Raw genomic sequence first — 27023 nt, 5'->3', positions numbered from 1 at the left:
CGCCCCGGAAGCGCTCCCCGGGCGCCTCCATGCGCCGGCTCCTGGCAACCGGCGAGGCGAGGCGAGCGGGGCCAGGTGCTCAGGCCCGAGGCTCGCTCCGGCCCGCCGCCCGCTGCCGCCGCCATGCTGCGGGGCGCGCAGGAGGGGCAGCTCACGGCCGTCACTAGGGCGCTGTCGGCCGGTAGGTACCGCGAGGGGAGCGGCGCGGCCCGGCCCGGCTGCAGTCGGTGCCGAGCCAGGGCCGGGGGAGGCGGCGCAGTGCTGCCCGGGTCTCCGGCTGTCGCCCGTCCCGCGGGGGCGCGGCGCATCCCTCTGCCGCCGGGACCGGGGCTGCCCCCGGCGTGAGCGAGCGCGAGGTGCAGGGGATGGAGCCCGGCCCTCGGGCACCTGCTGCGGCGGGAGAGTTGAAAACTCTTCCGCTCCCACAGACCGTTCCGGGGCCTGCGGCGGCAACGCCGCGTCTGCCCCGGGGCTCGCTCGGCGTCAGGGAGCAACAAGCCTGGCTCCGCTGACAGAGAGAGCGGAGAGGGGCCGGAGTCGGCGCCCCTGCGGCGGTTGGCTCCTCTGTCAGCGCAGCGGGGGAGCGCGAAGTGCCGTTTCGCCTGTGCGAAAGCGCCTCTCGGGGCTGGGAGCGCGGCGCGGTGTCCGGGCGGTGCCGTCCGAGGGCGTGCTGGGGTACCTGCGCTCTCAGGAGCAGCCCGCCGGGTTTGGGGCAGGCTGTACCTTTGTGTGCTGCCGGCTTCTCATGGGCTTTGATGGGGTTTAGTTCAAACAGGGGCAAGGGGGGAAAGTAAACCACAGAAGGTGAAGTTGCTTTTATGTTTTTGCTTATAGCATCAGTACTCTGTCAAGTGGAACCTGTGGGAAGATGGTTTGAAGCATTTATTAAGAGGAGAAACATAAATGTTTCTGCCTCTTTCCAGGAGCTAGAAGATGAGAAGGAACTTTCTGAAGAATCAGGGGATGAAGAATTGCAGCTTGAAGAATTTCCTATGTTAAAAACCCTTGATCCAAAGGACTGGAAGGTATTGAATTGATACACGTTACTGTTAACTATTATTGCTGGAAATGTCAAAGTTATCTGCCGTTCCCACCTGCTAAAGAACCCTTTCCTCCTTCCCTCCCACGCCCGCCTGAATTGGTTTGTGTCCCTCAGCATTAAGCCTGAGTTTGTATTTTCGATGTGTTACTGGTCGATGAGGGCCATAAAAGTGTCTCTTCTGCATTAGCACTCTTAATGTTAAGGACAGCAATCCAATTGAACTTTCTAGGATCCCGTGCTTTAATCCAATTTACAGCAAGCTACTTGAATTTCTGTATCAGTGGCTTGCTTCATTGATATTTGGTTATTCAATAATGACCTTTAGGACAATTGTTCTAATAGTGCCTTTCTCTAATATGTATTGAGAGAAGGAAGAATTCTGCCTCTTGCTTTTAAAAGATGGGAAAGAGAACTGCTTTTCTGTAGTTGTTATGTTGTGGCTTTTTCACTTGTGTTTATCAGTCTTTACTTTTTCCCCTCAGAATCAAGACCATTATGCAGTGCTCGGGCTAGGAAATATTCGATACAGAGCTACCCAGAAACAAATCAAAGCAGCTCGTAAGTACCTTCCTTTCACAAGCATGCCTCTGGAAGATGTACATAACTTTTCCATGTGAAAATACATACATGTCATGAATAAGGTTTTTACTGTTTCACAGACCTGAAAATGCCTGGTCTTGGATTTGTACAGAAGTACATTTATCTAATGCCAGGTTTGAATGTAAAGCAATTTTCCCAGTAAAAACATTAGGCATCTATATACTGCTAAAGAGGAGGAGTTCACTGGACAGAGTGAAACCAGAAAGAAGAACCTCATATGGTGTTTGATCAGTTCCTTTGGTACACCTGCAAACTCTTTTTTTATGTATATGTAGTTAAAATACAGCTAATATAATTATTAGACAGTATGTTGCATATATAGCATACACATAATCGATGTCGTTATGTGCTAATGAAACAAGACGCTGTAATGCAGCTACACAACATCACAAACAGATGCGACTCATGGTTGCACCCACAGTCCATTTGCACTGCTGGCACAAATGCATTTATTTGGCAAATCAGTCTTTCACACTCTCATCACTAAATTCACATCACAGCTCCAGGATCCCCAGGCCTAAAACTAGGGAATTCAACAATTTCACTGAGTTCTCATCTTGGCTTTGTTGTTCTTTGTCAATAACCTTGAGACTGTAACTATTTTCTCTATTTTTGAGTCTGCAGCCAGACTCAGGGAAAGACAGAAACACAACTATCCCCTGCCTGTGTGTTTCCCTAGGTTGGTACCTTGAAGCTCCCTTGCAGTGATTAGCTGCCACCTCAATGCCAGTGAAAGTACGCTGCTGTTATCATTCTGATTAGACTAAGGGTTGTGTGGGAACGGAGCAGTAGCTTTGAATTTTCAAGTTCAAGTAACTAAAAGCTACTCAGGCCACTGAAAAACCCAGTTTTGTTCTTCTTTTGTCTCTTTGCCATGTGAAAGCTGTAGAGTTCTGTGGCTGATCCTTGGTTAAAAATGCAGTCTTGTGAGATCAAGTTTCCTTGAAGTTTCAGATACATCAGCAATAGAACTTGGAAGTGCTGGTGTGCAGCTTAATGATATCATGGGCCTGTTGCAGAGGTGTCTGCAGGTGATTGGGGTTGACTCATGGTGCTTGCAGAAATGTGACCAAGAGTTGACTTTAATCCTTCTTGCAAAGTATTTAGTGGAGGAAGATTTAAAAGTACCCTAGAGATTGCTCGATAGCCTCTATGAAATAAGCTGATGGCTTTAAGTGTTGATCTTACAACAGTTGCCTGTATTGCTGTCCAGGTATGAGTAGAATCACTGTCCCTGGTGAAACTGCAGGTATTCCCAAATGAAAATGAGTGAAATTAACATTTGCTCATCATAAAATGAGCAAATTAACAGCTTGGACAGGAAATTACATTGCCTTATGTACATGTTCTTCAGCAGTGCCACCATGGAGCACAATGCTAACACAGCATAGAGCAACACCTGTTCTGGTGTTGATCAGTGGCCTTACTAAGAAGTGGGGCATCTCTCTTTTTAGGATCCTAACAGCCCTCAATTATTATGTAGTGGTATAGAGATCCAGGCCTTTCTCAGCAGTATATACCCTGCTTTTTCCACTTTTAGCAAGCATTCTAATTTGTGTCTCAAGAGGCAGGTTGCTGTAACTACTCACATGATGTCTTCTCTCTGGTGTTCTATAGTGAGCCAAGAAGGCATATTCTATGTTCTGTGATAATATAACTAGACCTTTTGGCAAAGGAGTCAGTTTAAAATCAGGTTTCACTGTTACACACTAAGACAGCCTTGGTAGCAACTTTAGTTGTAGATACTCTGTCTGTATGTGTTAGTTATATCTTGGGATTTAAGGCCTAGGTAAAGAGAGAGCTTGAGCACCGACTTTGTGTGTGCTTAACATTATCCACAGGTAAGTGCAGCAGTATTCACAGGCTTGTGGCTGTAGTCTCCATGTTAATCTTCATCTTGAATAAAGAGGTAAAACACAATTTTTATCTGAGATACTTTGGTTTTAATTAGAAATACCTAAAATTACATTAGTTATTTTTTCCCAGTATAATTGCACAGGGAATTGTACAGTCTTGCACAGTTAAGGTCCTGAAATTGCATTATGCTTTTTTTGAAGCTGCCTGTACATTTGCAGTTACTGAACCACTTTGCTATGCATAATATAAGTCCCAGAAATTCAGTACTGCTTTAGTTGACAAAGGTGGAACAGTTTGAGTTGTGGTTATTTTGTGTCCCAGCAAAGATGAAAACATTTTTTATTCTGACAGTAGTCTTAAATTGAAGAAAAATCATCAACTTAACTCTAGTTTTTTCCTGAAGTTTTTGGGGAGTTGTTATTTTATTATTTTTTAAATTTCTTTAATGTAAGTATTTAATTAAAGAAATGTCAGTTGGAATTACTGTATTACTTTGTGAGAAAAATCCTGTTGATGCTGAAGTGTTTCTAATAGTAATGCATCTATTTGCTAGATAAATCCATGGTTCTGAAACATCATCCAGACAAACGAAAAGCTGCAGGAGAGCAGATAGGAGAAGGTGATAATGATTATTTTACCTGCATAACTAAAGGTAAGCAATGGGTCCCTTTTATGGGATACTTTCTTAACCTACTCAATGATCTGAAACATATGTGTAGCACTTTATTAGGTTTTTAAAGAACTGTCAGTTACTGAAAAGCCACAGAGGTTCTTTTCTGTTTTAGAAAACTGCCTGGGTAAGTAGAGATCACACTAATGTAACTCTCCTCGGGGTAGAAAGAGTCTGGGAATGCAGGTGATTGACATGGGTCTGACATGCCACTGCCCTGCTGTGACAGCGCTTGTAGCAGCGTACAGGAAGGTGAACCACTAGAAGTAGCCATGTACCTGGGACGAACTGGTGTGCTATCAACTAATTCCCTGAGGACTCCAGAAGCAGTTGGAACACCTGGCTTCTAAGTAGGAGCAAGTGGCAATGGAATGGAGAGAGGAAAGTTGGAAAGGCAGAAGTATGGAGGTGGGATTTGGAGCTGGCTGGGGCTGACAAGAAATGAGTGGTAGATACAGTGCCTGAGGAACTGAACATGTGGGAGTAGAATTGGGTTCTGTATGGGAGGGACATCTATAAAGCAAAAGTGGAACTGACAGATGTGCACAGGTTTTCTTGCATCAGGACAATGGTGTGAGGGTTACTGACACTCCTAGCTTGCAATGTAGAGGATAACTGGAGTCATCTAGAGTATTGGCAGAGGAAAGTCCTTTCCCAAGGCTGGCAGACAGCAGGTTATTGGTGGTCCCCTGCATTCCTTCCTCTCTTTGTTAACACATGTGGAAACATTAGTCTACAGAACCACAGAGCACCAAGGTTATCACCTTCTAGATCTGACCTTCAGAGTGCAGAGTTCTCCATCCAGGGGTACAGTCAATGAAGCCTGTGAGTGATCACAACAGGAATTTGATTCCTTTGAGTTCTCACTGTTACTGAAAAATAGCAGGTATTGTAGAACTACCGAAGTAATTCCACACTTGAGAGGAAACAAGAGTTGCGGTGTGCATGATTTCCAGGTTAAACTCAGTAATTTGATGCTCCCCAGGAAAACTGGGGAGTGTGTGCATGTTTTGACTCGTTGCTGTGGGATGTTCTATATTCTTTTCAGTCTCAGTTACAACTTCATCATGAGCTGCAAAAATTCTAATGAATGGTTTCAGTTCTTAACTCAGGTTTGCTTTTACTCTCTGTGCCTGAATTAGTAGACTGGTCAATATATCTGCAAGGAACTGGTGTAGGGTAAAAGCCTGAGGATCACAGACTGGTTTGGGTTGGAAGGGACCTCAAAGATCACCTAGTTTCTCCCCATCCCTGCCATGGGCAGGGACACCCTCCACTAGCCCAGGTTGCCCAAAGCCCCATCTAACATGGCCTTGAACACTGCCAGGGAGGGGGCAGCCACAGCTGCTCTGGGCAACATGTGCCAGTGCCTCATCACCCTTATGTCACGCCCAAACTCCCACTACTTGAACTGAATTAACATTTTAAATATACTCTGTTTTGTTACATCCTAATGGTTGAAGGTGGTGTTTTTCATAAACATTTTCCTCCTACTTAGTTTAACAGGAATTGGCAGCAATGCTATTTTGGTGTCACTAACAACGCAGATTTGAGAGCCTCTTTTTAAACATTTAGAGCCTTTTCTGTGACATTCCCACCTTGTGGGGAAGACTCACTTTAGTCTCATGTTTTATGGCTTGTAACTTTTTTTCAGCTTATGAAATATTATCCGATCCCGTGAAACGACGAGCGTTTAACAGCATAGATCCCACTTTTGATAACTCTGTACCTTCCAAAAGTGAAGCAAAAGAAAACTTCTTTGAAGTTTTTTCACCAGTTTTCGAAAGAAATGCCAGGTAAGCCGTGTCAGACTGCCTCTGCTGCTGCTGGACAATCAGCATTTGCAAACTCCTCTGGCATTTTGTTTGTAACGGGTGTGATTTTAAAGGATGCTGGGACATGCATTAATTTGCTAGAGATGTAATACAAGTAAAATAGTACTTTCTCTATTATTTAATTTTAAAATAATCTGAGCTGTCACACTGGTGGCATTGAGTTTGACCCATGAGATTTAAAAAAACCCTTAAAAAGCCTGTTCTCAGCTCCCTGTTATTTACTGTCCTTTTTGTACAGCATGTTGTTCCATCTTAAGATGATTCAGGATACCAAGTGTGTGCATGCTACTGACTAGAAGTTACTTTTTTATGATTTTCTTATGAGGGTGAGGTATTAACAGAAGACGATAGTTATGTTTACAATTTAGCTGGTCAAAAGAGGAGATAACTCAAAAGGTAACTCAATATTTGGTGGTTCTCTCTTAAGGTGTGTGACTCTTCTGCATTTGGTTCGTGCTTGCCAATAACTCTGTACTAAGCTGTCACAATAGAGGTTTATTTCACCTTTTACCTGTTTGACAAAAAAAGTGGTTTATTGTGTGAGGACTTTATGAGACGTTCTGGACAGCCCATTGATTATTTAAAGTAGATATATTGAATCTACTATCAAGAATTCCAGAGATTCAGACCTGGATCTGCACTTGTCAGATGAGTTGTTCCCTTCTCTGCTCTGAAATGGATGCAGTGTCATGGAATAACAAAGTCTTGAGCCTACAGAAGATTTCTCCTTTGATAGGGAAAAACCAGAATGGAGGCAGAATCTGCATTATTCCCTCCATACTCTTAGAATATGTGGGAAATAAGGAGATGATTGGTATCTCTAAGGGCAAGTCATGGCTGACAAATCTCATGGCCTTCTGTGGTGGAGTAACAGAGATGGTGAACAGGGGAAGGATGACAGACATCATCTTCCTGGGCTTGTGCAAGGCCTTTGACGCTGTCCAGCATGACATCCTTGTCTATAAATTGGAGAGACATGGATTCAGCAGATGGACCACTCAGTGGATAAAGGAGTGGTGGTCAACAGCTCAAAGTCCACATGGAGGTTCATGACCAGTGGTTTTCCTCAGGGATCAGTACTGGGACCAGCACTGTTCAGCATCTTTGTTGGTGACATGGACAGTGGGGTCGAGTGCACCCTCAGCAAGTTTGCTGATGACACCAAGCTGTGTGGTGAGGTCAACACAATGCATGGAAGGGATGCCATCCAGAGAGGCCTTGATAGGCTGGAGAGATGGGCTCATGTGAACTGCAGGAAGTTCAACAAGGCCAAATGCAAGGTCCTGCATGTGAGTCAAGCAGTCCTAAGCACAACTACAGGCTGGGCAGAGAATGGATTGAGAGCAACCCTGAGGAGAAGGACTTATTGGTGCTGACCAATGACAAGCTCAATGTGTGCTGACAGTGTGCACTAGCAGCTCAGAAGGCCAACTATATCCTGGGCTGCATCAAGAACAGCGTGGCCAGCAGGATGAGGGAGGTGATTCTGCCCCTTTCCTCTCCTCTTGAGACCCCACCTGGAGTACTGCATCCAGCTCTGGGGTTCCCAGTACAGGAAAGACATAGAGCTGTTGGAGCTAGTCCAGAGGAGGCCAGGAAGATGATCGAGGGCTGGAGCACCTCTCCTCTGAAGACAGGCTTAGACAGTTGGGCTTGTTCAGTCTGGAGAAGAGAAGGCTCTGGGGAGACTTAATTATGGTGTACCAAAACTTAAAGGAGTCCTATGGGGAAGTGGGAGAGGGACCATTTACCAGGGAGTGCAGTGATAGGACAAGGGGCAATAGCTTTAAGCTGAAAGAGGGTTTGTTTGGGTTAGGCATTAGGAAGAAATTCTTCACTATGAAAGTAGTGAGACACTGGAAGAGGTTGCCCAGAGAGATTGTGGAAGCCCCATTCCTGGAGGCATTTAAGGCCAGGTTGGGTGGAGATTTGGACAGCCTGGTCTAGTGAAGGGTGTCCCTGCCCATGGCAGGGGGGTTGGAACTAGATGGTCTTTAAGGTCCCGTCTAATCCAAATGAATCTGTGATTCTATGAAACTTCCTATAGCGTGCTACAGAGACAAGTTACTCTGAGTGCCTTTTGTCCACCTCCTGTAAGCTCCTCTATGAGGAGAATGAATGTGGAGAATCAAGCATCTACCTACAAAGATAGCTCGTGCTCCGTCAGGTCGTCTTGTAAGCACGCCAAGCTCAGGCAGGAGGACTTTGCTCTTTTGGGGAAGCTCCCCAAAGATGACTCAATCTGGGGCATGTGTAGAAGGAACATTCCTGTTCTCTTCCTCTTTCCTGGTGCCCTTTGGTGTTGGTGGGAGGGAGCCTCTGACTGGTATTTTGATTCTGTTCTTACCACATGCCATGTTATGAAGTAAGATTATATATATTATTGAATATATCCATTTATTTTCAGGTGGTCAAATAAGAAAAGTGTTCCTAAACTTGGGGACATGAACTCATCATTTGAAGAGGTAGATGCATTCTATTCCTTTTGGTAAGTTAGCTGATACCTCAGTTTTTAGTCACAGTATTCAAGACGTACAGTATGAGGACCTACAGACCCTTACCTATGTAGGCTGTTGGCTGTGGTCTGATCTGACCTAGTGGTGTCACCATATTACCCCACAGCTGTTTGGTGCATTCCACAAACTGAGCTGGCTTTCTCCCAGCTAATACATCTGCATTGTAAATCCACAGAGACAGCAGTTCTCTGACCACAGTGGCTATGAACCAAGCTGACCCATAGCCTAGAAGAAGGGTTCGTTCATCTCACCTAACTTCTGTTTCCACTGGAGGTGCCTACTGGGTATTTCAGCTCCCCTGGTTAAGGGAGCTCCCTCTAGGCCAGGAGAGAGCCGAGTTTATGGCTTGACTCACCTGCTACATATGGATGCTTTATATAAAGACAAAATCAACCTCTCCCTGAACTCTATGGACTGGACTGTACCTCCCCTGCCTGCAATGAGACAGTAGCCAGCTGCACAGTAGACACTCAGAGCTGGTGAAATTGACACCACTGACAGATGTCAATCATTACTTTCAAGAACATCTTGCATTTGGGCTTAACACTGTAGAACTATTGTAGGTGCAGTATAATTGTGAATTACATATTGCAGGTTATAAATACCAGTATAACTGCCTACAAAAACCTAACAGGAGTAAACGGTAGAGTATTTGTATTAGTTCTGCTGTGTAGCTCAGGGGCGGTTTGCTAATGTTTCTTTGGTTATACTTACTTTAGGTATAATTTTGATTCCTGGAGAGAGTTTTCCTATTTAGATGAAGAGGAAAAAGAAAAAGCAGAATGGTACGTAAGTGAAATGAAATCTTAACAGGAAACTGATGCAGTGACATTTCCAACTTTCTATTAGCCTGTAAGTTGTAGGAAAAACAATAGCCAAACTAAGTCTGAATTCCACTCTCCCAGCTTAGTAGTCAGTCGTATTTGAATCGTACTGCCTGGGCTTCTCTTTGTCTTGCTTGTGTCATTGAAATAGCCCTTACTTGCATCACAGAGGTGTTTCTGAGGTGCTTTGAAATGTCTGTTCATTTAAGTTCAGACTTGCAGTTCCAGCAAGTCCCAGACAGAGACTGAACCTGGAGCCAGAACAGAGGATGAGTAAGCAGGTATCATTCCTCTCTCCATCTCTTGCTTAAATGGTGCTGAGACAAGTGATAAATTGTAGAATCGAGAGAAATTAGTTCTGATGGCTTGACACTAACAAAAGTTATGTATTTGTTAATGTAGTGCTAGTTACTGAATTACTGAGACCATGTTGCCATTGGAAAAAACATTCTATTTTTATCCTTCCTACAGCTATAAACTGTAAACACAGAATGTTCAAGTCGGAGTGCTGAGTCTGCATGGAAACCAGTTTTGTAGTTAGATCCAGTGCTTAGCTTGCTCCGTGGCAAAAACTTGCACCATGTGTGGGCTGTAGCCCGGCATTCATTCCCACTCCCTTCTGCCTTTCCCTGCTGTTACATTTTTAAGCCTTTCTGGATGCAATGTTCTCTCTCCTGTGAAGGTTCTATGAGGGTGCTGTGATCAGTTCCATGCCACTTGTATCTTTGATGTTACGCAGATTAATCTCTAGAGTTTGTATTGGAGGGAGGCTCCTATGCACGTAGCTCTTTTTTGTGCTTGTTCCTGTGTTTCATTAGTGTTCCCTTTTTAAAGTGTTTAGACAAACAGTATGCAGTACACTGTACCTGAGAGAGAGAACTGCGTGTCAGCTGCTGTTCTGGTGGTCGTGATTCTTGTTACCCTCCTTCCCAGCAGTGCTGTCACTCCTGTTTTGAACCTCCAGTCTGCCCATAAGAGTCTCCTACTGTTAAGGGGTTCGTTTTCTTTATTGAGGTGTATCCTTCTCTGGTTCTGTGGGTGAGGATATAGAGCCCCTCTGGAAATCTGTCTCTTTCTTGACAGTGCTGACAAATATTTTCAGAGTGCAATTTTTAATCTGTTCATCCTAAAATGGATTTTACTGGACTGAATGCAGCGTGATTTTACTGGAGTGTCATGGTACTTCAGAGAATGTGTTCTCATTGTGCGGATGGGTTTTTTTACATAACCTATATTCTGTAAAATAGAGATAGCTGAAATTGATTATGCTGCTGCACACTAATTACGAACATTTCAGTTGTTTTGCTTGGGTTTAACAATAGGTCAACAAGTGGATTTTGTTTTGAAAATAAAGTCTATGATCACATTCCCTGCAATGACAGATAAGCAGCTTGTTTTCTCAGGTGTTTTGAAGGTTTATGCAGTTGTGTAAGTCCTTCCTATTTTTGATGTGAGCTTGGGGCCTGGAACTTCCCTTTTTTAAGTATTCAGGGAAGAGCATTGTGTGGGGAAATCTTAGAAGTCTGCTGGGGAATTTCTAACAGACTGACGCTGTAGGGTTCTAGCACGGAAGTAATTGTGCTGTCCCTTTCCAGTCGAGACGAAAGGAGGTGGATTGAAAAACAGAACAGAGCTGCCAGAGCATTGAGAAAAAAAGAAGAAATGAACAGAATTAGGACACTAGTTGGTGAGTGTATAAACTGCTCTTTTTTTAGAGATGTGTTAACTGCCAGTGGAAATCTCCTGGCTTTGTTTTGTACATGATGCATCCTTTCTTCTCCAGACAACGCATACAGCTGCGATCCCAGGATAAAGAAGTTTAAGGAGGAAGAAAAGGCAAAGAAAGAAGCAGAGAAAAAAGCAAAGGTAGAAGCAAAACGGAAAGAACAGGAGGCAAAAGAAAAAGTAAGTTAACTACTTTATTTGGGTTGAAAAACCTTGGTTCATTCACACCTGACCCACTGCTTCAGCTTCTAGATGTGTCAGGGAGCTACTGCTAGAATGATACTGGGGTTTAGAGCTGTAGTTGCCTTTGATCCCTGTGCAACAGGCAGCACAGGACTGACAGCCCTTTGAGAGTGAGATGGAAACAAGGAGCACAGATCTGAACCAAACAAAAAACCATAAAGAAAGCCGAGTTGTGTTGTGGAGTACAGTTCCTTGGGGTCAGAGGCAGGCGAGTTCTGTGGCCTGCTTCCCTTTACCACGAAATGCATACAGCCCCATGCCTTGTGCGCGGGGTCTTGGCATGGCTGCTTGCTCTGAAGCGCTGGGAGGGAGCATAGACTGTCTGATCAATACTAACAGTTTGGAAAAGATGGCTCTGAGAACAGTACCAGGAACCAAAGGGAACTGTAAGGTGCTAAAAAGGGGCTTAAAAGACAATACTGGAGCACTGCAAGATTTTATGTTAATAGGGATGCTGGAGTACTGTTGTATAGCTTGGAAAAGCCCACCAGTCCTCTTGGGGCAGGGATAGGATCTCTCATGCAATTTGTATCTTCAGTGTAAGGGAAGTCAGGATTTATAAACTAGGGGTCCTCGTAGTGAGTACTGGAATTAAAGCCAGCTGGAAGATGCTTCATCACCTCCCTCAAAATTCTTGGATAACGAAATGTGTATTAATATGGGGGGGAAGGTGGTGTTTAGAAAAACAAACACAGCAACAGCATGTTTTAGTACTGAGTGACCCTGGAACAGTTTAACTCTGAGGTTTTTTTGTTGGTTTTTTTTTTTTTTTGCTTTTGATTGCAGCAAAGACAAGCAGAATTAGAAGCAGCACGGCTAGCAAAAGAAAAGGAGGAGGAAGAAGTCAGGCAACAAGCATTAGTCGCAAAAAAGGAAAAAGAGATACAGAAAAAAGCCATCAAGAAGGAAAGGCAAAAACTGAGAACAACGTGCAAGGTATTTCAGTATTATTACAGTGAAATACAGGTTACATCAGTGGAATTCCTGTGTTTGCTTAGATCAGGCCCTATCATATGCTTGCTTGTTCTTATGGCTGGAGATGGGTATGAAAAGTGGGTTTACTGCAAAGCAAATATAAAACACGTGTCATGGTTTTGTGTTGTGAGTGAAGGTGACCAAATAGGTCCAAACGCAGCAGTGGCTGAAGAATGCTGCGTGCTAGGCTTTTGTCTGAAGGAACAGGACAATAAAGTTCAAGAACATTGTAGAACATGTATTTCTGCTTCCAGAACTGGAATTACTTTTCTGATAATGAGGCAGATTGTGTTAAAATGATGGAGGAGGTGGAAAAGCTTTGTGATCGTCTTGAGCTTTCAAGGTAAGTTTTCCTGCTGCTCATTTATGCTCGTTTTGATGCCCATCTTTCTGCTAGCTGTCTGTTGTAACTCAATAATTTATTTTTAGTCTGCAATGCTTGAATGAAGTGCTTACATCCACCACAAGGGAAGGAGGAAAGGCGGCTGTAGTAAAACAGGTAATTATGCTGAGTGTCAAATCAAAATAACAGAATAATTTCATTTGTGACCTCTACATGACTGAAGCAAAGTAAGATACAACATGGTTGCTGTGGAACCCTGCCTGTTAAACACAACCACCCGAGTTTCAGGTTCCCCAGGCAGACTGTATCTCTGCTCCATTTTACATAGTGCAGTTTGTGGCTAGTGAAATAATCAGGGCCATCTGAGAAAAATAATGCACATTTTTAATTAGCAAAGGACACAAAACCTGCCATTTGTACTGTATGCAGAAACAGCACAGGAATTTAAGTTTACCCCACAATGAGTAGCAGTTACCTAGAGGGGAAGGAAGGCAGCCTTAACCTGTTCTGTTATGCAAGAAACTTCCTGGTCTGGTATCTGTGACCTGGGGCTAGATCCACAAAAGGACTTCAGTGCTGTAGGCACTGGAAGGGCCAGGGTTGGATACTCAGGTGTGGGAAAAGCAAGACGCTCATCATCAAGATTTACAAAACTCAGCAAGAATCTGCCTCAAACTGCCAGCAGGGAAAAGCCATTGGGACTAAAAAGGTTGAAGCCACATCCTGCAGAAATAAGGTGCTTGCTGTCATCCAATTTGGATTCACAGATGTGCACTTTCTTTCCTGGTGGGGAAGATGATCTGTCCCCATCCCAGGGTCAGGTTTATTCATCAGGCGACTTAAGACTCAAATCCCTCTTGTTCTGCAGGGGACTGAAACGTATCTCCTAGTCTCCATTAGAATTCCAAACGCAGGACAGTCACCTTTCTCTTTGTTAAAATTGTTCCATTTCTGTATTAATAAAAACACTCAAGTAATTTTCCTATTGCCAGGAAGATTTTCCTGGGTTTGGCCATCCTGCCAACACCAGGTGTAGGTGTGTAGCTTTTTGAGCATACTAAGAAACCAGAATGTTAAAGACATGTCACACCACAGTCTCAGGATGTGATTACAGTTTACAAAGATGTACAGTGGATAACCTGTGTAATTGCTAACAAACTACACACGGCTATATAACCCTCAGAAAGCACCTACCTGTGTGGCTGTAGTTAATGCTTTTACCTACTAACTCAGTACAACCATAGTAACTTAAGAATTTCTGGCATAACCAGGCTTAGGTAGTAGTTAGGCTGGAGGATTTGGGAACTGGTGTATTCAACCCAATTTTAATTTAATTGCCCTCACTAGTCACTTTAGGTTTGTAATACTTTTGTGGATCTGTCCCTTTAAGTCAGGTGCCAGCCTGGACCTTCACACTAGATTCAGAGGTACTGCCTTAGCCCTGGGTGCGTTCATTCCCTACTGAACTAGTGAGGGATTCCTGCCATAGCTCCTCATGTGGGATGGCCAAACATAGGCACGGGATAGAGGGAAATAACACTGGAGCAGATAAACTCCTCCATTTCCTTCTGTACAACGTGCAGAACAGAAAGCAAGAAAAAGTCAAGGCTCAAAGCAATTCCCAAGAGAGGGGGGCTTTGTCACTGTAAAATGTACTAATAAATAAATAATGGTTGTTTACAATCCTTTAGATAGAAGAAATAAATGAACAAATAAGGCGAGAGAAAGAAGAAGCAGAAGCTCGTATGCGCCAAGCAACAAAGAGTTCAGAAAAGTCAACCACTGGTGGTGGAGGGGGCAGCAAAAATTGGCCAGAAGATGACTTACAGTTGTTAATTAAAGCTGTGAACCTCTTCCCAGCAGGGACTAACTCAAGGTATTTCTTGGGATTGGTGGTAAAAGCGCTACTAATGCCGAGGTGCATTTTTACACAGAGCTTACTACAGGACAGGCTCCAGACATTAAAGCAGAGAACAAAACCAGAACAGTGCCCATGGTGCAGCTGGGTAGGAACGTGAATGTGTAAGATACTTCCAGTAGCTCTACAATGAATGCAAGGCTGATTTCTCCTCTGTGTGACAGGAGGAAGACAGCCAGAGGTATGAGTTAGGTGTCCCAGCTCTCTTTAGGGGAGAGCCAGGGGAAAAGGGGAAGGCTGGGACTCACAGAAAGCAGCACTGGCACTCAGCTTATCAATACACACCACAAACAGGCACATGCCTTAACTCCGGTTCTTTCCAGGAGTGAAATGCCTTCTTACACTTTGGATTCACAGATCTGAAGTCTCCATTACAAGAAAAAATTATCTGTCCTAGTATTTTTGGAGTTACCAGTGCCTGTTTCTACACTGCAGCTTTGCAGTCAAGGGGACTCTGAGATCCCAGGCCTAGATACAATCCTGCTGTCTGAGCAGGTGCAGACAGCCCATTTTCTCAGAATGCAGCAGGAAGAGTTTGGGGGCTGTCACAGCTCTCTTGTTGATGTCCCTTTGTTCTTCTGGGGGAGAGCGGATGTGGGGTTAGTAACTTTCAGTACAACCTGTGGTATCTGTCTCAGATGTTCAGGGGATTCAGGAAGGCAACATCTGAGCAGAGTTTTGAGGATTAGAGGTTTGCACACCTACACCTATATCCTACCCCAGGCTTTGTCTGTATCGGAAGCCAAAAAGCTCAGGCAAGCTGACTGAATTCTTAAGGAAAACACTTGCATTAAATGATGGAGAGTTTCCCAGAATAGTTCCCATGGGAGTTTGTTTGTATTGGGTAAGGTTAAACTTGCTTAGCAGCTGATATAAATGTGTACCAGAGCTTGTACAAAGATAGGCTATGATATAATATACTGGTTTACCCTTTCTACTCTTGCTTTAGGTGGGAAGTTATTGCCAATTACATGAACTTGCACTCTACTACTGGAATAAAACGAACTGCAAAAGATGTCATCAATAAAGCAAAGAGCCTCCAAAAGCTTGGTATCAGTATTACCTCATTTTTGTACTAAGATGCTGTGTATGCTTCTGTACAGCTTGATTTTCTTTGGCATTGTGTTTGTTGTGAGGAAATCCCCGAAGAAAGGTAATTCTGATGGGAGAGGCAGAGCAGCACATACATGATTCAGTATTCTCAGCCTACTGGCTTCTGCTTAAGTCACCACCTCACCAGTGTCCCTCAGGAATTCTCTTATCGAATTCAGTGCACAGAGGTGTTGGCCTCGCTCGCTGCCTCAGCTCCTTCCTCTACACTCCAGAGACACAAATGGGCCTCTGAGAAAGCTCTCCACTAAGCAGGGCACCTAGAATAAACAGAATGGATGAAGCTGTAGGGATACTTAAAAAAGATGAATGGGATTTAGCACCCCAGTAAGACACCTCAGTTAATGTGGCTTATCTCCTTGTGTGGTAAACAGAGCCTAGAGAGCTCTGGAATTAGTTCTCAAGGAAAACAAAACCATTCCACTATAGAAGAAAACCCCCTAAGTTTCCAAAAGTCCCCGCACAGGGAAGACCTCAACTTTTGCCTTGTTCCTGCCCCTTTGACACACTTGTTCTCTGGATGATGATAAGTTTGTGCCACAGCCCTTGCGTGAGAGAATAATCCCTCCAGATTTTACTGAAGTTGCAGATTCAGGCTTAAGCTTATATGGAGAAAGTGTTCATCTGAGCAGGATAGAGCAGGATAGGGGTTGGACAGCCTGACACTTTGGTCAAAGTTTACTGGACCTGGAAAGACTTTTTTTTATCTACCAGCCTCTTAACCATCACTTTAAAGGAAGTAGGAATTAAGGGGGTTTATTATGATCTGCTACACAATGGTTTTATTCTTACCTCTGGCTTTGATTTTCTTGCATTAATTATTCTATAAATGTCTGTTGCTCATAGACCCTCATCAAAAAGATGATATAAACAAGAAAGCATTTGACAAATTTAAAAAAGAACACAGTGTGGTGCCTCAGATGGACAGTGCTGCCCCCTCGGAACGATTTGAAGGTAAAGGTGAAGGAGGAGCCCTTTTTCACCAAGCTGTCTTCCCTGTGTGCTTTAGTAAGAAAGTAATCCAGAATTTAAAACTTGCTTGTGACCAAGCTTACTTACAACTGATATAGCAAGTAAGAAAGTGATCCAGGCTTTGTTACTGGATTTGAGGGTTTCTGGTACACCAGTACAAACCAGTTAACTAGAGACAGTTTGAAATGTTCCCTTGTGAAGCGACAGGTTAAGTCTGAGACTCTCTGTTCCTCAGAGGGTGCTACATTTTCAAGTGAGTGTGGGCCTGAAGGGATGCACCTGAGATAAAGGATCACCCCACAGCTAAGCTTTGGTCTCCTGTAAAACCCCAACCACCTCCCACCAAGTTTTCCAACCACTTGCAGAAGGCCAAGCATTCCTTACTGAAACACCAACGGAGAAGCCACGTTGCTGCCTTAACAATGCAGCTTCACAGCTACAGAGATCCAACTGGGAGCTGACAACAAAAGATATTACTTTCTAATGTCTCTGTGCTTTATTTAAAGATCCCACGAGCCACTTGTCCAGTCACTTCCAGGGCTGCTTTTTTTTCTCCCTTTCAGGTTGCTAGTACTGCGTAGCCCTTAGGTCAGACTAGTTGCATCACAAACCCACAAGGATTTCACATCCACTCCAACAGATTTTACAGTGTTTTCTTATGGTTCTCTCAGACTTGCTGTTTCCTTCCTGTCATTTTTGCATTTGAAAACAGGCTCACCTTTAGATTCAGCCCCTTGGACTACGGAAGAACAAAAGCTTTTAGAACAAGCACTGAAGACTTATCCAGTAAATACTCCTGAAAGATGGGAGAAAATAGCAGCAGCTGTTCCAGGCCGGTCAAAAAAAGACTGCATGAAGCGATACAAGGTATGGTCTCCTTCATTTCACCTCCTTCTAGGATTGTTATTAGCCCAAGTCTCAGAGATGGTACCTGACACCACCAAACTACCACAGGAGGGCGCTCTATGGGAAATGATCTTCTTTTTGTGTAGCTCGACCTCAAACAAGCAGTAAGGACTAAGTTTTCCCCCGTGAAAGTAGTAGTTCTGGAAGCTGGGAAGAGAAATAGGTCTCACATTTTGACAGCAGATTCCTGTAGATAGTGAAGTCCTATCCTTAGCCTCTTGTAGGTAAAGTGCCTGCTACAGGGGAAGTAGATAAGCATCGACCTTACATTAATTTATCAAAGAGAAACTCTTCTAAGGTACTGAACTCTCTAGATTCCTCGCGATGTTGAAAGTGTTTCAGGATGAATATATGTTCAAAACCACAGCATTGTACACAGAAGTTCCATGTTTAAATAAGCATCTTTTTCTTTTCTTTTTTCCCAACTCTCCAGGAACTCGTTGAAATGGTCAAGGCAAAGAAAGCTGCTCAAGAACAAGTGATGAATGCTACTAAAGTCAAGAAATGACTCTTACTGACAATCTTTGTTTTATAATAAAAATGCAAATACTGTACATGTTTTCATTCCTTTCTTACTCATACAGATACATGGGACTAGGTGCTTCTTGAGTTTTAAATCTTCTCAAATGCGTTTCTCCAGCTTAAATGCTTTAACCGGGGTGCAGCTGGTATGTTGGGGTTTGGTTTTTTAAGCTCAAACCTACTGAAAGTTCTTGTTATTCACTATTCCCGAAGCCAATACATGCCACTGCAGATTTTGTTATACTCTGGAAGTTGTTCAATTGGACCTGGAAGTTAAAGAAAGTTGGCCATGACACATGCTAGACTGATACCAATGGGTATGGAGGGGGGGTTATGGGAGGGTAAGCAGACTTATACAACATACCCACGGCAGCAACTGCAGGATGCTTATCGTAGATGTACTTTGTGCAAATTTCTCTAATAGTCTGGGCATCGATAGCCTAAAAGGGTTAAAAAAAGACAGCTTTGTTACTGATCCCATCTAAAAGAGTACTAAGAGCCAGTGCCCTCACTTTTGTGTAAGCCAGGGGAAGAGGCAACAGAACAGCTGAAGTCTAACTGCTGTACTACTACTTCCTGAAGAAATGTAACTGCTAAAGGGAGGGATTTAAAAGTTGCAGCGTGGCTGCCACTCACTTCAATTCTTGCCTCAAGTTCTGGAATTGGGATTCGGCGCTTGTAACACAGCATTTGCCTTCCAATGTCTTCACAGATGGGTGTGGATCCTGTAACAGGGGAAACATGCTTCAGTCATCAGCATACAATCCCACCAAAGAACAAAAAGTTCTCATAAATCTCACCATCAAGTTGCAGCAGCATGTTCGTCTTCAGAAGGTTTTTTGCCCGAGCTACTTCATTTTCTGTGACACTTGTGCAAAGTCTTATCCTGAAAAACAGTTTAAATCCAAAGGCATTAAAGAACAGTAAGCTGTAGCACACAACACTGCCTGTGCTAAAGCAGGGCATATACACAGTACACCTACCAAGCACATCTTTTCTATAGGAAATGTGATACGGAAACAAGCTGTATAGGATGCAAAGCATAAGGCTTTCTGGAAACCCATCAATATACCCAAGAGCAAGTTTTTCCCTCTATACAAGCTGTATTTCATTTTATTAAATTAGTATTTTCAGCCAAGTGTAGTCCATGCTTGCTGTCTTAGGAACAGCTATTCTCAAGATAGCAGGAGCCAAACAATTAGAGGTAATTAGCCCAGAAGGCAATCCAGTAGTCCTGGCTCACAGGTGATTCACCAGGCTGTACAAGGAATGTTTCACTAGGACAGGAGATGCACTAGGTATTTAACACATTCTTATCCCAGGAATGGTTCATATCTTCCCTGCAGCCAACAGATAGCTAAGATCACACCTTTCTTCTCCACACATTGCTTACAAATGGTAATGGTACATGGGAAGTGAGTTCTGTGATTAAAGAAAGTAATTTTCAAGGGTTTTTTTTCAACTTTTGTTTCAACCTCACCCACTTGCAGTCAGTGCCCTTAAATAACACATCTGTTTCTAAAACATCTGCAGCATTACCTATGGATGTCTGTCCCATTTAGATTTAAGCCTTACAGGAATTATCAAGAATCCCAGGTTTCAAAACTCCCTATCTAACAGCCTTACATTTGTTTCATTTCCTTGTGTACTCACTAAAGAGAGCTCTGTGTAACACCAGCACCTTGCAGGTCAGGTGAGATGGAAACTGCAGAATGGGGAACTGCTAATGGTGTTTGTAGGTAACTGCACGTTCATTATTCTTCATGAATATTTGACTCTTGTGGCTGACAAACAGGCAGATCACGGACACCGCTGACTGACTCCCTGGTATTCTAAAAGGTCTGATGCATTTGCATAACTCCTGTCACTTGCAAATAAAAAAATAATCCCTGCCACATTTTCTCGTACCAGGAATGCTATTGCATTAGCTACAGTTGCTATTTATTCTTCCAGGGCAGAAAAAGCCAAACCTAAACCTTAAGCAGTTCACTCCAAGTAAGGCTGCCAGAAACTGGCTCTGCACTGAGTGTCCAAGTTTAGAACTTGATAGTTTGGGTTTTTTTTCCAGGCAAGACTAAGAAGAGAAATGAAAATATTCTCTTTACATTACCATGTTGGGGGTGGGTGGGTTAACTGTATTTTTCCACTGAAAAAAAAGTCATTTTAGAGAAGCAGTTGTTAGCTCACCATTCTCTCTGAACAAAGTGCACCATGTCCTGTATAGTGGATGGCTCACAGACCATATAGAGTCCCCACAGCCCTGTATCAGTGTAGCAGGTGTTGAAGGACTGGAAACTGTGACACAGGTTACCATGGCAGGCAATCTGAGCAAGTTTACTGGATAAATTCTGCTGAGGCAATAGAAAAAGACATTACTTTATGAAGCATTTTGAAAGCCTTACTAGTCATCACCATGGTCGCCTGTTTTCATTTCAATGATGACAGAACATGCAGGCTCCAGCAGCAGCTGTGAGGCCAATTATCAGCTCTTCATCTCCAGAGTTTCCCTCATTGCACAAAATCCCTGGTTTCCAAGTAACAGCCCAGATTTAAACCAAAATCATAAAGCTACTTAGGTTCAAGAAAGAGCCAGATACTGATACCCACAGGTTCTAATGACATAGGCATGAAACATCCTGCCTTCCATGAGGGCTCGCAGAGCTCAAGCCACACCCATTTTGGTGTTTTTGAACCACTTCCTAAGGCTTTCCTACATCTGGGGCAATCAATTCTCTCAGAGCGACAACTGGATCCCCTTCTCCCTCCCCAAAATGGGCCTTCAGAAATAGCCATGAAGTAGCAGCAACGCGCTCAGACAGGTTTGAATGTGTCTGCATCAGCTGTACCCAAGTCAGAGAGATCTCCTCAGCCCACCAGCCTTGTTGAGAGCAGGAAGGTGTTTCAGGTCCACTCACCACGCCGCCTCCAAAGGAACGATCCCAGTTGCCTATCAGGGTATTCGCTACCATAAGTGGGATTGTATCCGGGTGCGCCCAGCCAGCTGCTTCAACAGCTATCGCAATGTGCGCCAGGGGCATCTTGTCATCTCTTATCCGAATCTGTGGAACAAACGGAATCACAGGATCACAGAATGGTCTGGGTTGGAAGGGACCCTGAGGATCATAGAGCTCCAACCCCCCTGCCACAGGCAGGGACACCAGCCTCCAGGCCTGGATCTACACAAGGTTGCCCAGGGCCCCATCCAACCTGGCCTTGGACACCTCCAAGGATGGGGCATCCACCACCTCGCTGAGCAGCCTGTTCCAGCACCAAACCACTCTCTCTGCAAAACACTTCCCCCTAATATCTAATCTAAATCTTCCTTCCTTTAGTTTTAATCCGTTCCCCCTTCTCCTGACAGTATCTGCTCTTTTAAAAAGTTGATTCCCCTTCAGGTACTGGAAGGCTGCAATGAGGTCCCCCCACAGCCTTCTCTTCTCCAGGCTGAACAAGCCCAGCTCCCCCAGCCTCTCTTCGTAAGGGAGGTGCTCCAGCCCTCTAATCATCTTGGTGGCCCTCCTCTGAACCCTCTCCAACAGTTCTACATCTTTCTTGTATTGCAGGCCCCAAAGTAGCTACAGTACAACCTGTACATGGGAACACATCAGAAGTTGAATACCAGGAGACAGACACTTCCACCACATCTTGACTATAAAGCATGCACACAGGCAACCAAAAATTAGAGCATACAAAGATTTATTTAAAATCAGCCCTAACTGGTCCTCCCTGTGGCAATTTCAGAGCTCTTCACCAACAGAAAGGCTAATGCCACATATGCAGAGGGGACATTCCAAATCCTTTCATGACAAATAGCAGCAAGGAAAGCTGGTGACTTGTCAAAATCTGAATAGAACTGGGAATAGAACACAGATGCCTAGGTTCCCTGCCATATCCTTTAAATTAGCGACTCCCAACAAGTGGAAATTCTCAAACATCTTGGGCAAGGGGATAAAAGGGAAGTAGCAGCAGGGTAAGGGAGGTAGTCCTCCAGGAACTGATGAAACAGAAAAAGTGGTGACAGTGAGGCCTGTCCACGAAAGGTTGGGAAGAACTGCTTTGGAAAGCAGCTATTCCATTCCCCTCACTGGAGGGCAAGAAACCTTTTCATCTGCTCGGTCTGTGGCTGAGCTGCTCTCTCTCCACAGCAGAGAGCACGTGTCAGCTGCGCTCACAGGGCCAGCTCAGAATGCCATCTAACAGCTTACCTCACTCCCTGTGAAGTGACAAGGTGGCAGGGGTGGCAGTCCTCCTTCTGGAGCAGATGGCAAGTTACCGAAGTGGCACTTTGCTAGGTCAAGCAGCTCATCGTGAGAGACCCCTGAACAAAGATATTTAATGTACTTTGCAATGTTACTTTGTAAACAGTGAATTTAAATTGCTGTGCAGTTTAAAGACTCAATGCAAGCAGTAATTTATTGTTCCCCCTTTAATGACACTTTCACATTCTTCACACCCCCCTTACAGTGTAAGACCATCATTACCACCCTCCCTAATTCTTTTCAACAACCTTCTGTTAATATTACACCAAATCAAGCTGTTTGGTTTTAATTTCAAGACTTAACATTATTTCTCTTTCTCTGCTCTCCTTGTTGCTCCCCTTTTCACACTGAACCCCTACGAGGCCCCTCTTTACCTGCCCACATAGAAGAATGACCTCAGCCTGCAATGCACTTCTAGTTCCTGTTTTAAGAGTGTTTCTGGAATATTACCGTGGTGAAAGGGAACAAGAGTTCAAAGGGTATGAAGACACAAAGTATGTAAGGCTAACAAGGAGCTTCCACGACCTATTGAACAAGTGGTAATTCATCATGTTCTCCCCAGAAACATAAAGACCACAGTTCTAAGCACAGTTTCACATAGGGCAGGGCAAACATCCCATACTAACCTCCAGCAGCAGCCAGGACCATCCGGGGTCCTTTGTAATGTGTTGTTATGTACTCCACCAAGTCATTACGGTTTATGGATCTAGAAACAGTGAAGAAAACATCACTACTGTGTCAGTAAAGTTTATTAGAGTAAGAAAAGCTACAATATAATATCAAATATTAAGTTCTGCCAATGCACATAGCTGTGCATAGAGGTAGAAAGCTAAAATAAGGGTGAATTCCTGAGGAAATAGGAACTTGATACATTTTTCCATTTAAAGCTCTTCTAGCTTCCTGAGAAGGAATGAGCACTACAACTCAGTCAGGTGGAGACAATCTCATACCAGTTTGAAAACAGCAAATTCAGCAGTCTCCTGGTCTGCACAGGTACAAACAAATGCTGAGAGAGCAGCACAAACCCAGCTGTGTTTACAATAATGTCCAATACCTGACCAATGGGATTTCCAATTTTGTGTCTGTTGCACTTTTAACAAACAGGAGAAAAATATTGCAAATATTGAAGACAGGCAGTAGATATCTGAAGTTCACACACCTTTAGATGCCTGCATACAGGGGAATTCTTACCATTATATGCAAGCACAGCTTCAGCAACCTTCCAGGTAAAAATGAAAACTGACACTGCTTCCTACGTTTTCAGATGAGTCTTTTCACTATATAAAAGTTATCACACAATTAAAACAGGACACAAATTTAGACATACTTGATATTTTCAGTAGGTCCCAAAATTGTCCGTCCTAGGGCTGTCTTCTGATAGGCTGTGGCATGAAGGTAATCAAAGACAACCTCTTGTAAGTTGGTTTCGACCTCCTGCATCTCTCGAAGTATCACTCCCCGCTCGCGCTCAATCTCCGCCTCTCCCAGGGTACTGTTCTGAATTATGTCAGCAAGAATTTCCACGGCTAATTGAAAACAGAGATGGGAATGGAAAGTGTATTTTCAGACTACCAGGAAAATCTGGTTCCAAAAGTAAAACCCACCCCAAAGACCAAGTGGCCCAAGACGTGCTATTCAGATTTGCAAGGGGACAAAAGACTTGCTCTGCAGGAAGGGAGAAGTCCAGAATGTATTTTCTTTTGAGAATCTAAAGACAAAAATGTTTCAAATATAAACTTCTCTGCTGACATTCTCCAAACCTGCATTCTCACACCCCTGTGAAGCTCAAGAAAGGACTTTTCACCCAAGAAGGAAGGAATTCTTACTGAAAGAGTTGTCAGGGCCTGGAACAGGCTGCCCAGGGTCTGGTTGAGTCACCATCCCTGGATGTGTTTTAAAAAAGGGTAGATGAGGTACTGAGGGATCTGGTTTAGCATAGGACAGGAACGGTTGGACTTGATGATCTTAAAGGTCTTTTCCAACCTTGTGATTCTGTGACTGTTACGCTGCAGAAGCTCATTCTGCATTGTCTCCTCAGTAGCTGGAGAAGCACTTTGCTCTTTGCATCTTTGTTCTGATGGATGAAAGCCGTTACCTCTTGGCAAGTCTTTCGAAAAAGCCTTTGCGTAATACACGGTCTGTTCCCTGGACGTATACGCGTTCAAATGAGCTCCCATGTTCTCAATCTCCAGTTCAAGGTCTAGCTGAGATCTCTTTTTTGTTCCCTGAAATAAAGCAGTAAGAAAAATCAAACTAGACCCTTTAATTCACTTGTTGATCATTACTACTTCTTGTCTGGAAAAAGTCAGGGCCAAGAGAAAGACTAAATCTTCTGGAAAGGAAATTGGCATACTAATCTCTCCTGGCTTAAAAGTCACAGATGTAAATGTTCTGACGCTCCCAAATGAAAATAAAAGCCTGGCAAAAGGTGAATTCTGTGCCTTCTAAGAATACAGTAAGTTAAACATGAGTTAAAGTTAGACCTGCATTACTAATCTATAGTTGTGTATCAACTACACAGAGCTAGGACTTCAGCTTCACCTTAACAGAAACCAAAGCCTAGGTTGTTCACCCCCCCACACCCCACCCCGTCCTTGGTTTGGAAGATACACACATACAATTCTGACAAAGTTCTTCTTGTTGATCTTTAAAGATAAATAACTTAGTAATCCATCGTAAACTTTTACATCAATACTCATGCTCACCTTGAAAGCCATATGCTCAAGGAAGTGAGCGGTTCCATTGTTCTTCTCATTCTCATACCTGCTTCCAGCATCAATCCAAAGTCCAACCTCATTGAGGGGAAAAAAAACAACAAATCCAAAACAATCAGTAGTAATTTTACCAGCTAACAATGCAGCTTTGCTGGCTTTGTGTATGAACTACACTTAGATTACCAAGACCTATTTTTAAATGTTTTTTTCCTTAAATTAAGTTTTCAAGAAAAAGAAAAATTTTATCTCCACAAAAAAAAAAAATTACAGATCATTTACAACAGCCTTAAGACTTCTATTTCTTAGCTGAATTTTTAAGAACAATTGTTAATAAACATCGAAAGAATGCAATTTACTTTCACAAGGAAACAAACACACATGGACAGTTATAAAAAAACCTTTCCCCTTACTAGTCACCTACTGTGCATGTTGAGAGTCCAGAATCTTCAGAAGCCACCTGCAAGCCATTTTCCAGAGGACTCACTCTAGTTTCAGGAACATTTAAGATTACTTCTGTTGCTGCTCTGGAAGCTCTGAGCCTGCCTGTTCCAACATGCACACACTGGAAGGAAAGAGCATCAGTCACACTCAAATTGTTCAGTTATATCTTAGGATGCTCTTCTGAAAAACGTATTTCTGATTTTAAATATTAAGTTTGTGAATCTTTTTTAAAGCATGCATTTTAAAAGAAGCACTGATTCATTCGTGATTACATCACATTAACCTCAGAAGAACATGAAGATAACCAAAATGAAGTAGGCCACATCTACTTAACTCCAATCAAATATCTGACAGGAAAACATGTTACTATCAGCCAGCCATTCTGAGAGCCACGTTTGTTTCCCAGTTCTGCCAGCAAAAGCCTGAAGAACTTTGAATATTCCCTTTAACATCTGGAATTCTTTTGGGTATCTGCTTTCTAAGGTGCAGTGAGATACAGCCTGAGGGCCTATGGGCAGGACTGCAAATCACAGCAGCCCGTTTTTCAGAACAAGGGCAGAAAATGGAACTGCTACCTTTCCAGCAACTCTCTGGCAGCTTAAGCACATGACACCAGAATGGGATAAAGGGGAAGGAGGTTAAAAAAGTTTATTGCACTTTTTCAACATGGAGAAATTGTACGCCCAACCTCCTGCTCCAGGCTGGCTCAGCCACAGGGGCAGATCAGTTTGCTTGGGGCTTTTTGCAGCTGGGTACTGAACATTTTCTAGGACGGTGAGAAACAGCACAGCCTCTCTGGGCATCCCGCTCCACTGCTCGACCACTTCATGGCAAAAAAGGGGTTCATACGCCCAGTTTTGTCTCTCCTGTTTCAACTTATGCCCATTGCCCAGGGTGGGGAAATGACGGTAGGAGAGGACTCCGATAAGAGCCTCCAGGCTGCCTCCATCTAACGACGGGAGAGAGGAGGCAGTGAACTTTCTCCGAGCGCCCCGGGGGTGAGCACAGCAGGCCTCGGCCCGGGGTGGAGGCTGCTGCTGTCCCTCGATAAGGAATCGCGCCCCGGTCCCCGAACCGCTCCAGCTCCCAGAAGCCGCGCCAGTCCCGGCGCCAGTCCCGCGGCGGGCGATATGGAGTAACAGAGGCCCCAGGGCGCAGACAGCAAACCCCGAGGGCTACCACACCCGGGCTCGTCCCCCTGAGTGCTGTGTCCCGCTGACGGGAGGCCGCCTCCTCCACCTCAGCCGGAGACTACACTTCCCGTCATGCACCCGCCAGCGCGGCCCCCTTTCCGCCGTCGCGACTACAAATCCCAGCGTGCACCACGCCTCCGGCCTCAACTCCCCCTCCCGCCCCGTTGCGGCAGCCTGAGCACCAGCGTCACAAGCCCCCGGAGCGCTTGAGCTCTCCGCAACTTTCTCCCCTTCCCCGCTCCGCCGCCTACCCGGTCCCCAGAGCCGGACGCTCGCACAAGTCGAGAAGACCAAGGCAACAAAAGCCGCCGAGCCGCTAAGCGAGCGGTAGACGCAGCCATCTTGGCAAGCGGGTAGG

The 27023-nt window shown here is 44.2% G+C and overlaps 2 protein-coding genes across 3 annotated transcripts; one reads left to right on the top strand and one right to left on the bottom strand.

Annotated features, from left to right (window-relative positions):
* Positions 1–32: 32 nt before the first annotated feature.
* DNAJC2 (DnaJ heat shock protein family (Hsp40) member C2) lies at positions 33–18090 on the top strand. Of its 2 annotated transcripts, none has more exons than XM_084274738.1 (17): positions 33–181; positions 835–1025; positions 1525–1600; positions 4053–4151; positions 5824–5965; positions 8412–8492; positions 9240–9305; positions 10940–11031; positions 11128–11249; positions 12099–12248; positions 12542–12630; positions 12717–12786; positions 14322–14506; positions 15498–15598; positions 16505–16612; positions 17343–17497; positions 17970–18090. In XM_084274738.1, the coding sequence occupies exons 1-17, from the start codon at positions 124–126 to the stop codon at positions 18042–18044; spliced, it is 1860 nt and encodes a 619-aa protein (XP_084130864.1). In that variant the 5' UTR covers positions 33–123; the 3' UTR covers positions 18045–18090. The 2 variants fall into 2 exon arrangements, with proteins under 2 accessions (XP_084130864.1, XP_084130865.1); XM_084274739.1 differs by having other exon boundaries at positions 48–181; positions 924–1025.
* PMPCB (peptidase, mitochondrial processing subunit beta) lies at positions 18019–27023 on the bottom strand. Its single transcript, XM_084274761.1, has 13 exons — positions 26917–27023; positions 25453–25593; positions 25023–25109; positions 24413–24542; positions 23645–23843; positions 22944–23023; positions 22264–22376; positions 20974–21117; positions 20246–20406; positions 18859–18944; positions 18695–18783; positions 18423–18498; positions 18019–18324 (listed from the first exon to the last, which is right to left on the bottom strand). Exons 1-13 carry the CDS (start codon positions 27004–27006, stop codon positions 18260–18262), a joined length of 1461 nt encoding a protein of 486 aa, XP_084130887.1. The 5' UTR covers positions 27007–27023; the 3' UTR covers positions 18019–18259.

The sequence above is a fragment of the Gallinula chloropus genome (assembly GCF_964237585.1).
Source record: "Gallinula chloropus genome assembly, chromosome: 1".
NCBI lineage: Eukaryota > Metazoa > Chordata > Aves > Gruiformes > Rallidae > Gallinula > Gallinula chloropus.
The sequence above is the reverse complement of the archived record's forward strand: the minus strand, read 5'-3'. Positions and strand labels throughout refer to the sequence as shown.

Coding starts and splice junctions, on each gene's coding strand:
- DNAJC2 (XM_084274738.1), top strand. CDS start 124: ATGCTGCGGGGCGCGCAGGAGGGGCAGCTCACGGCCGTCACTAGGGCG. Junction 11,032..11,127: donor CAGAATTAGGACACTAGTTG/GTGAGTGTATAA, acceptor TTTCTTCTCCAG/ACAACGCATACAGCTGCGAT. Junction 14,507..15,497: donor CCAGCAGGGACTAACTCAAG/GTATTTCTTGGG, acceptor CTCTTGCTTTAG/GTGGGAAGTTATTGCCAATT.
- PMPCB (XM_084274761.1), bottom strand. CDS start 27,006: ATGGCTGCGTCTACCGCTCGCTTAGCGGCTCGGCGGCTTTTGTTGCCT. Junction 21,118..22,263: donor GTCACTTCACAGGGAGTGAG/GTAAGCTGTTAG, acceptor TTTGTTCCACAG/ATTCGGATAAGAGATGACAA. Junction 18,499..18,694: donor AACTTGAGGCAAGAATTGAA/GTGAGTGGCAGC, acceptor TAACCCTTTTAG/GCTATCGATGCCCAGACTAT.